Consider the following 11,159-nt stretch of genomic DNA (forward strand, 5'->3'; position numbering starts at 1 on the left):
CATTAAAAAATTCTGAAAAAATTCTCAAAACTTTATGAAAAGAAAATTAATGATTTTTATTTCTTGCAGCTTTTTTATAAAGTTGCTTTTTTATAATATTTGAGTAAAAAATTATTCAAGACCAATATTTAGCTATTAATATTTTGTTAACTATTGCGAAAATTGCAAAATAGAAAGGATCTTTCGTTCAGTTTAGTTTGCTCTATCTACATAAAAGCGATTGGCAAAAACTTTCAACATCTTGTATATATATATATATATATATATAAAATGTACCTATATTCTAGTTTTACGATCGAACTTTTACATTGCGTCTACCTATCTGTAGTAGCATAATCTAACACAAGCATCATTCGGAAAAGTAAAATATGTAGATAAAAGCTGATTGAAGTTCGTAAATCGATTATTTGTCAATTACTCCACAACCTATTTTCCCATACTTTATTCCGCTATCAAGTAGTCTTATCCTCTCTACCATAAAGACGATTCCTTCAAAATATAAAGTCAATTGTGATGGCAATGAAAGAAATCGGGTAGAGCGGGAACGAGATTCCAATAGAAAAAAAGTAGAAGAATACGAAATTTCGAATTGAGCTCTAATCGGATTTAACGAGAAATCAGCTTTCGCAGAACTTCAACGGAATGATATCCAGAATGAGTCCGAAAAGACCGGACGAATTCATTATATGGAGAGAATTGGTTCCCCGTGAAGAAAGAGGTTACCACCCGTGACGCTGACTGATTAAACCGATCATGCTGGTACAATGGCAGCGCAAGTCTGCACCAAGAGAGATTATTTGTCGATTGTTACGCGAAAAAAATATTCTTTATTTAGTCGACTTATTACTTATTACTCCACTTCATCAAGTTATGATTGATATTTGATATTATTTTATCGAAACTTGTTACAATTCAGATGCCAATTGTACTCGACGAACATTTAAAAAAAAACAGAGTGATGACAACTAAAGATGATTAAATAAGTTTAACTATTAAACAAGTCTTATACATAGAATTAATATAGTTATTAAATTGTATATAGAAATAAATTTATGTATATATTAGGTGTACAACTTTGCTTCCGCCGTTTTTTTTCCGAAATTCGAGGCTTTATTGTAAAAAACTGGTTATACATTTATGATTCAAAGTATTGTCCATCGCTGGCCACTACTTTCTTCCATCTTTCGGGTAGCGTACGAATCCCGCGTCGAAAAAACTGGTCATCTTTTGAGGCTATCCACGAATCGATCCAATTTTTTACTTCTTCATAAGACCGGAAGTGCTGGTCAGCCAGGCCGTGTGCCATTGATCGAAACAAGTGATAGTCAGAGGGAGCAACGTCTGGAGAATACGGCGGGTGGGGTAGGATTTCCCATTTCAACGTTTCCAAGTATGTCTTGACCACTTTCGCAACATGGGGTCGAGCATTGTCATGCTGCAAAATCACTTTATCGTGTCTCTCGTTGTATTGCGGCCGTTTGTCTTTCAATGCTCGGCTCAAACGCATCAATTGCGTTCGGTACCGATCGCCTGTGATTGTTTCAGTCGGTTTTAACAGTTCATAATACACTACGCCGAGTCCCACCAAATACAGAGCATGACCTTGGACGTCAAAATCACCGTTCTTGAAGCGTTGAAACCACTCACGACATGTTCTTTCATTAATAACGGTCTCATCATAAGTATTTGAGAGCATTCGATAAGCCTCAGCCGCAGATTTCTTCATATTGAAGCAAAAAATTAAAACCTCCCGCAAATGACGAGAATTTGGCTCGTAAACTGACATTTTCAATCGAGAATAACTTTATGATGCAGACACAAATCGACTAATGTTTCTATAGGGTTATGTTGACAGATACCCAAGTTTATTGTATGACGTCTATGATCTATTTATTTCGACCACCACTTACTACTAAAGCCATCTATAGGAAAACGGCGGACGCAAAATTGTACACCTAATATAATGAATAAACTATTGAATAAATTATTTTATAATTATAATTGTACTAACTATAAAATAGTTTATTTGATTATTAAATATGTACATTAATTCTATATGTATATAATGTGTACTATTGTCATTTTTATAGTTTTTATCATCACTATGTCTTTTTCTTTGAAGAGGAATAATTGCAAAAAGCGATCTGTGGATAATAGTTTTAGATCAAAGAAATTAAATGAAAAATTGCTTGTATGCACGTATGAGAGAGATTGTCAAGCGACAAAATTTTATGAAAGTAATGACTTGCGGTTTAATTCTTTAGAGCTGGGAGGCTCTACCTCCTGATACAGCCACGTTCACGCCCGACATCACGCCATTGATCCTGTCGGCCCACAGGGACAACTACGAAATTATAAAAATTCTCCTAGATCGTGGATCGATTTTGCCGATGCCACACGATGTTCGCTGTGGGTAAGAAGATTTATTAAACGCTTTTATGATTATGAAAGAAAATTAAGGGAGTTTAACGTACAAAGAAAATAATTTACGTCAAAATTGTTCTTTTGATATTATTATATATTACAATACTTACTGTACACTGTCTTGCATATTATGGCTTACTTCTTAACATTCTGAACGTTTTAACAGAGCATTTATCTCTTGGAGCATTTATAGTTGTGATAAAAAATCGAGATGTTTGTTTTAATAATAATTTAATTTTCTTGAGATACTATATTTATATTTTTATATTTAATAAGTAGAAGGTAAAATTAGATAATGGACAATAAAAGTATATGAATATTTTATGTAAATATTTAAAAATTCTGATATTTATCTCTCAACAAAGTTACTTTTTATAAATGCTTTAAAAGTGCTTGATTGTTAATCCTTAACTAAGAGCGCTCTTTTTGGCTAATTGATTCCCTCGGCTGAGTTATCGTCTTATTTCTTTGTATACAAACGCGACAAAAGCGTAATTAAATTAGGCTAAGCGTACATAATTGTCGCGTTACCATCATCTCTCTCTAGAGAAAATTTAACCTGTGATAATCGCATTAAGCTTCTGTGCATTGAAACTGCAGAAAATTTTTTGAATCGATAAAAGCAGAGGAAGAACTTTATATTGCGTCGTAATGCGTTATATAACAACGATATGTATTTGCTTGACTAAAATACTCGTACATACAGGAGTAGTGTCAAACGGGGCAGTTTTGAACAACAATATTTTTCGTAATAGTTTGGCGTGAAAAGGTGCCATTTTTCGGACAAAAGCTATACCGAGTGCATAGTACTTACATTCATCATTCAGCGCACAGCTTTTGTTCGAGAAATATCGTTCCTTTGCTCGAAATTTATACAAAAAGTATTATTTAAAGTCGTCTCTTTGTATATCTAAAGTTATTTATTTTGTTCATATACTCGTGATATAAAAAGAAATATATATAGCGGTCAGCGTTTTCTCAATTCGAAGCTAGACTTTTCGTCGCATAACGCCTTGAAAGGTTGATAAAAGAGGTCTTTTCAACGTAAAAGATGATGTAACATCACGAGACACATGGCTGCTCTGGGAAATATTAAAGAAAACGGTGAACGCAGTGTATCACCAAGTCGTTTTCATTTCGACTTGTTGCCATTTGTTATTTCTTTTAGATGCGACGAGTGCGTGACATCGAGAATGGAGGATTCCCTGAGGCATTCGAGGAGCCGAATAAACGCCTATCGGGCATTGGCGTCGCCGTCTTTGATAGCATTGTCGTCTAAGGATCCTATTCTGACTGCTTTTGAACTCTCTTGGGAACTTCGACGACTTTCGTTCTTGGAGCACGAATTCAAATGCGAATATCAGGCAAGAAATTGATATTTTCTATATTTATGAATATTCCTAAATAATATTCCATTGAATTTTTGCTTATGAAATGTTTGATGCCAAAACTTTCAATTTTACCTATGCAACGTTTTTAAAACAAATATCGAATGATGTATTTTATTTGTAAAAACATATTTCACTTGCTGTCAAATATTTACAATTTTTCGATAGTAAATTGTAAATTACTTTTTCAGAAATTACTTGAAGACTCGCATAAAATCGACATTTTGCAACACTCTAACAGTTGTTTTAACAATTCGTTATCGATTAATATTTTTTGAAAGCGTTTTAAAAATGTTTTGTTTATTATTTATAATTTTTATTACTTGATATTTATATGTGCTCGTTAAGTCTTATTTCGAAAGTAAAAAAAGAATTAAAACAAATCGAAATACTATACGTATTGAAATTACTAGGAAAATTACGCATTACTTCCAATCTTATTACCGTTACAATTATACTTTTTTCAGTAATGAATAGATGAATAGATGTGGAAATGATGTTACATTTCCTTATTTGTAATACCGTTAATGATATCACTGTTCCATTTTTTTAATAATAAATTAATAATCGTTATTTTTATCATTACTTCATACAAATGTATACGTATATGGAACGTGCATAAACGAGTTTTGAAAGAAGGGAGCTTTACGTTAGGTTACGATTAGTCACATAATTATAGATTTCCTGTTGAACTATAATATCAATAAGCGACATAGACAATTGAAAAAATTAATTTAAAAAAAAACCATTTAAAAAAAACGTCATTAAAACTCAATAAATGAAAATTGTAATGATTTGTTAATTTTTTTAATAATGTTATTGATAATGAGATACTTTTTTTAAAACAACATTAATCAATTATTTAAAAAAAAAGTACATAATAGTAATAATAATGAATTATTTTTTATAAAATAATCTGGCTGAGGTAATAATTTTCTCAATAAATTATTATATTTATAAGGTTTTAAGGCATTAGTTATTAGTAGCGTTATTACCAATTCGATAATTATAATATTATTTCAGCTTGAATTTATAATTACATTTCTAATTCGACAGTAAGCAGCGCGTACATAATTTGTATAACTGAAAGATTTAGAATTGACATTTAAAAATATTATTTACATGTACCGCTATAAATCTTCGCATCCACCATTAGCCTTTTCCTTACTTATTTGATTAATTCATGTAGCATCTAGATTAATTACTTTAAGTAACTTTTCCAACCCTGGAAATTACGTATTATAACTCTTCAAATATATCATGAATATATGGTAATTAAATGATCAAAATTTCTTCGAATGGTTTACTCACTTTTCAAACTACAGATTAAGACACATGCGCTGCTTCCTTTGGCGATGTTTCTTCCTTCACAGCGGTGTTCCGGTTTTACGAAACAAATTTATCTCGGTTAGCGAGTCACAACAATTAACACGTGTTTTCCTTAATTCAGCAGTCGTGCAGCTGTATCCATCGTACATCCATGCTTTCCTTTCCGTTCGTTTCGTCTCTCAAGTTCTGTTCGAGCGCATTCCTCTATGTTAGCTTCTCTTCTTCCCGATTCTTTACGGTGCTTAAGAGGTGAGAGTTTAAATGCTCACCACGCTCGAGGAACTTTTGATTTATACACGCATAAATCGCACTTCGCAGTAGTAATATACTGAGCAGCGGCGCTATCGAGTTGCTTTATAGTTTCCCTGCCACAACCTTTGTTCTCTCTTTCAGCCTCGTCAACGTTCCAGTTTCTTCTATAGCTCTCCTTGTACTCTTTCGACACCGCCATCAGCCTCATTTCTTTGACCCTCTGTTCCTTATTCACCCTCTTTTTCTTTGGAAAATTCTATCTTTTTACTCCCATTTTGCTATTGTATCGTTTCCCATCTCTCAAGTGCCGATCTTGACGTATCAGTTCGATGAAGACGACTTCGAAAGTAAAGTGAATGAAGCTTGTGATAAATTGCCGCAAATACTTCCCGTTTTTCTTCCATTCTTTCTTGCTTTATTTTTATTCGTTATTTTTGAAGTTAACTCTTAGATGATCACACTACAGGAACAATACACTTGGATATAACAATATGCAAAACTAAGTTCAATTGCTTATAATTTTCATAAAAATAAGGATATTGGAAACAATTTTTTTAATTGAAATGTCAGATATTAACATAAAATACTAAGAGAATGCATGTATCTTTATTACAAAAAAATTGTAAAACCTTTCTATAATGTGCCTTTTGTTTCCTGTTTTTGTTTTTTTATCTTTTGTTTTTTTTTCCTTTGCAACTATTTTATTGACAATTGCATTTCTTGTTATATATTTCTTGTTTCTTTCGAAGTTCGTTAACTTTTATCTCGGACGATCTAAAACAAAAAACCGGATAAAAAGAAAAAAGAAAGAAAAAGATGTAAATAATAGTAAAAAGCAAGAAACAGGGAACAAAAAGCACACTGTAGAACAGACTTAAAGAATGAAAAAAGCATTAAAAAAGCATTGGAAAAAAGCCAAGCACATATATTATACCGAAAAGGCGTTTAAGGGCTAATTGTATTTGTAATCTTTTATCCACTTTAAATATATATTAAAAAAAAATTTATTAAATTGTAATAAATATTTGCTTAAAGAGTAGAACTAATGAAACATGTACTTATAGTAAATAATTATTTATCAATGAAAATCAATGATACTTAAATCGAATTAATAGTTCTTGTACCAAATAAATATATGTTTACATTTATCAAATACATATTTAGTCAGTACCATTCAAACAAATATTTATTAAAATTTAATAAATTCTTTTTCAATATATTTATTGATTGAATATATTAAATTTTATGTGACGTATCTGCATATGTCGAAAAAGGATACATTTCTCGTAGGAAAATATTGAGGAACACGTTAAATATCATATTGTATATCTTCGTGTCCCACAAAATAACTTCAGTTTATGACATGTCGTTGAGTTGAATGGTCCGTAACTTGATGTTGCAGACATTTGGAGTAACGATGATTTTCTCCAGAGAGGAGATGTGTAACCTTACAATCACGTCGATTACTCATGCTTGGTTGCTCTTTGGCTTCTTTTGTGTCGCACGTATATTGAACTGTAAAAAATTAAATGACATTAGAAAACCCGATATGCTCGATCAAAAGAGCATTTTATGAAATCGAAAATTGTTATATTGAGGTACGAAACAAATTTTGAAACAAATTTTCAATCGATAATGTAATCGGTAATGTAAATATTTGCCTGGCAATCGAAAATAAAAATATATTATAATATAACGACACAATTTCATCATTTGCCTTTTTATGAAGTTGAGTATAAACTTTTCGCGGCGATTTTTGGTTAACAATGCACACATCGCAGAATATCTACCTATATCCGCGTGAGTGCGTAACGAGAATTCAGTTGAAATCGAGGTAAGACTGAAAACGATTAGGATAGAAACTTGAGCGTGCTTGTCGATTTTGCAGAAACCCTGGAAGTTCGATTTCGCTTTGTCAAGCGCACGCTTCTTTCTCGGCTCGCAATTCTCGACATGCAAGAGACAAAGCGAAGAATCTACCGAATTTCCTTCAGGAATATCGAGCAATTGCGGGCAGGATCTCTTTATGAGAGAAATTAGGAGAATTATTTTCAGCGACATTAGGAAATTAGATGCTTCAGAGAGAATGCATTCGAAATTGCATTTCGGTATTATGATTGACAGCAACTGTCGTGGTGATTTCAGGAACTCCGAAGACAGTGCCAAGACTTCGCGACTGCATTGCTGGACCACACTAGAAGTTCCTACGAGCTTGAAGTCCTGCTGAATCATGATCCAACGGGACCAGCTTTTGAGCACGGAGAGAGGATGCATCTTAATCGCTTAAAATTAGCTATTAAGCTAAGACAAAAGAAGGTACGAGATGCGAATGAAAGTAAACCTCACAATTTTTTTAAATTACCGGATATGGAATTAGAAATAGATTTTGTTGTCTTCGATAATGAAAACCGCATTATATTTGTGAATATAATTATTTAAATTTATCAAGCGCGCGAATTTTTTCTCGGTTTGCAATTCCCGTGTGAAGCAACAATGTAAAAGAATCCACTGAAAAAAATTTAAATAATTACAATAAAGATTTAACTCCGTTTGAATCTATTTGTTTCAAAATGTAATTTATTTCTTACTAAAATTTTATTTAAAAAGTTTTTTATTATATTTAATTTTATTTAAACTTTTGTTATAATTAATTTTACTATAATTAATTTTTATTGTAATTTTGTTTAAAAAATTTTTTCTCTGGTATTTTATGATGTTGGAGCTTTGATATCTGTGAAAAATTTTTTATTTTACAACTTTTTCATCATATTTTATCGAGACATTTTCATCATTTCAAATATCCGTAAAGTAACAATTATATCACAAATTTATCATCAATTATTGTAACATTTTGCAACTTTTGGAGCATTGACGCAAAAATAATCGAATATTTAATTTGATTAAACGATTAAAGGAATAAAAACGTAAAACGTTCGTTAGTGTGTGATAATTAAGGATGACATTTGGAAGATAGTAATTGCAGTTCAAATTCTGATTGCGTGAGAAGCTGCCACCTTCTCTCAATCGCATGACCAGAACTGTCGGTCAATATCGCTTGGATATTTCCAGTTCGTAGCGCATCCTAACGTACAGCAGCTACTGGCATCGATCTGGTACGAGGGTCTGCCGGGGTTTCGAAGGAAGAACATGTTCCTCCAGGCGCTGGAGATCGTCAGGATCGGTGTCCTTTTTCCATTCTTCAGCGTAGCTTACATTATTGCACCCCATAGCATGATCGGCAAAACCATGAGGAAGCCATTTATCAAATTCATCTGTCACTCTGCGTCATATTTCACTTTTCTATGTAAGTATATCTTTATCTTTTACAAGAGAGCTTGTGTTGCGACATAATTTTATTTACATAAAGTCTAACTTTGGAACTTTGCAACTAAATCGAATGTAAATCGCTGTTTCACATTCATTAACTGTATAAAAAATTTAAAGAGAAGTTAAGATAAATGAATTTTTATGCCAACACATGATACGCATTTCGTGATACGCACGAAACATTTCGATAACAGGCCGGTTTCATACTTAGGGCGATTTTATGTCACGCTTTAAATCTAACCACTTGGCACGACATCCGGCCGTAACCTGCTATTTCCTAGATTGTTCACCACACTTGATCAGCGTGACCCAAATATCCGGTTCACTCTGGAAATATCGGTTGCACCGCTGAATCAGTTTGATACTAACCATCCATTCTTACAAACATCTCTCTTTCCGGTCTTCAATTATAGTTGCACGATATAACATTTTTTTTGTTTTCGAAATCGATACATGTAATCGAGGTGATTTCTAGTCGATACATGGAAATAATTTCAAATAATCATCATACCTTATCATAATGAAATTTCGAAATCGGCGGCGTTATTTGATTTGTGAAAGTTAATATTTGATCATTATTTGGTTAGGAAAGTCAATATATGAAAATTCAGCGCAATATATTTGATTTAGCTTTTTTGGAATCATTTGTTTAATTTTTTACTTTTACAACTTTTGCAGAATCTACTAAAAAATTTGAATATTCAAAATATTTGCTTGAAAATTTTAGATACTTGTGCATACATCTTTCATTATCTTAAATTGTGTTCTCTGTTGTGGCATTTCATTAATGTGTGAAACAATTAAACCTTCGCTCTACTACGTTATCTTGCTAATCAAATAATTCCGCGGGGAAATTTTCACGCGAAACTAACAAATGAATCTTGCTTTTAACGTGAACAGTTAAATTTTCTATCTATTAAACAAAAATAAGAGTAATTATTTGATTGAATGTATCTGGTTTACATGCATTCGAAATGTATTATTGAATCGTCATAGATGAAATGTCAGTTTTATATCAATAATTTTTAATTGGCATCCAAGGCAAATATAAATATTTAAAAAATATTGTTAAAATGGAAGTCACTTTTATAATATTTTTGAATTAAAAGAAGAAAAAAGGAGGAGTCTACAGTTAAATAATCTTAAAAATTAGAAATATGTTTTAAGTTTCATATTTCGGAGAGAGATATTAAACTTTATACATTATATCTTTTCATATGACTTTTTTCAATGTGTGAAATTTATGCTTTAAACTGTGTCTGTGCAACTACGCAGTTTTAAAATATGATAACACGTAAATTTCCATAAGTTTTTAAGTTTCTAAATTTAATATGATTTGAAATATCGTAAAATTTTTGTAAAATCTTCTTAAAACCAAAACTAAAAAAACCATTTTGACGGTAATTATGTAATATTTATTATATTAAAGGATGAAAAAATGTATTTCATAGATTGATGATTTCCGGATTTCCATCTGCAACATTCGAATAATTTCACGCGTTTACGATATCCAATATGACTCATCCAGCGGAAATATTCAGGAAAGAGAACGACGAACAGCGTTTCTTACGGCGTATTTAACTTTCCGGCACGTTGGTAGACAAACATCTATGTTGCGAACGTCAAACAGTTTACAAATACCTTTTGGTGCCGCTACCAATAATAGTCGTGCACTAATGTATGGAATTCGGACGGCTAAGGAGCATTACTGCTCCGAGATTAATTGCTCGTTCAACTACGAGCAATACATCTTTAGCTTGGTTTCTGCTATTCATTCGATTATGTATTTACACCATTAACACGACAAATTTCATTAATTATTATAACTAATTAGACCTAAAATGATTCTTTCTTTCATTCAAAGAGATTTTAAGGAACCGTTTTTTAATCGTAGCTCTCTAATTTCTAATATTGAACGTCTGAGATATTAAATCGCGAATTAAATCTCTGCTGAAATGAATTCTGTCTCAACTGAGTCAAGTTGCACGATCTATCATTACCGTTACGACTTTACGTTTAAATTACGACTGTTCTGAATTTTTAACGATGATGAATGCGCATAATTTTGCCTGTGTAGTCATGTTAATACTGGCTAGTCAGCGAATAGAGAGCGTGATCGGTAATTGGATGGGACATGATGTCGTGGAGCACGAACCAGCGCCGACGAAAAGAGGTGCCGCACCAACGATTGTGGAATGGTAAGTTCCTTCAATTTTGCGCTTGTATTCGTGTTTCATGTTATTATTCGTTAAACTCGATATCACGTGTTTCGTAACTCTCGTTGTTACTCTGAGGAGTAACAACGAGAGAGGTTTTACACGCAAGAGGTATAAAAAATTTTGATAGAAAATTGTAAAAGTGAAAAAATAATATTTCAGTAGAGAGAGAGAGAGAGAGAGAGAGAGAGAGAGAGAGAGAGAGAGAGAGAGAGAGAGAGAG

At 32.3% G+C, this 11,159-nt stretch overlaps 1 protein-coding gene across 1 annotated transcript in view; it reads left to right on the forward strand.

Moving 5' to 3' along the window:
• LOC108694561 (transient receptor potential-gamma protein) overlaps positions 1–11,159 on the forward strand; it is a 116,081-nt gene that overhangs the window by 94,868 nt on the left and 10,054 nt on the right. The window contains exons 6-10 of the mRNA XM_018204124.1: positions 2,265–2,413; positions 3,593–3,788; positions 7,539–7,709; positions 8,463–8,697; positions 10,798–10,918. Of these exons, the coding sequence (XP_018059613.1) occupies positions 2,265–2,413; positions 3,593–3,788; positions 7,539–7,709; positions 8,463–8,697; positions 10,798–10,918 (872 nt within the window). The remainder of the gene's footprint in view (positions 1–2,264; positions 2,414–3,592; positions 3,789–7,538; positions 7,710–8,462; positions 8,698–10,797; positions 10,919–11,159) is intronic.

Source organism: Atta colombica, unplaced genomic scaffold (genome assembly GCF_001594045.1).
Source record: "Atta colombica isolate Treedump-2 unplaced genomic scaffold, Acol1.0 scaffold120, whole genome shotgun sequence".
NCBI classification, from domain to species: Eukaryota; Metazoa; Arthropoda; class Insecta; order Hymenoptera; family Formicidae; genus Atta; species Atta colombica.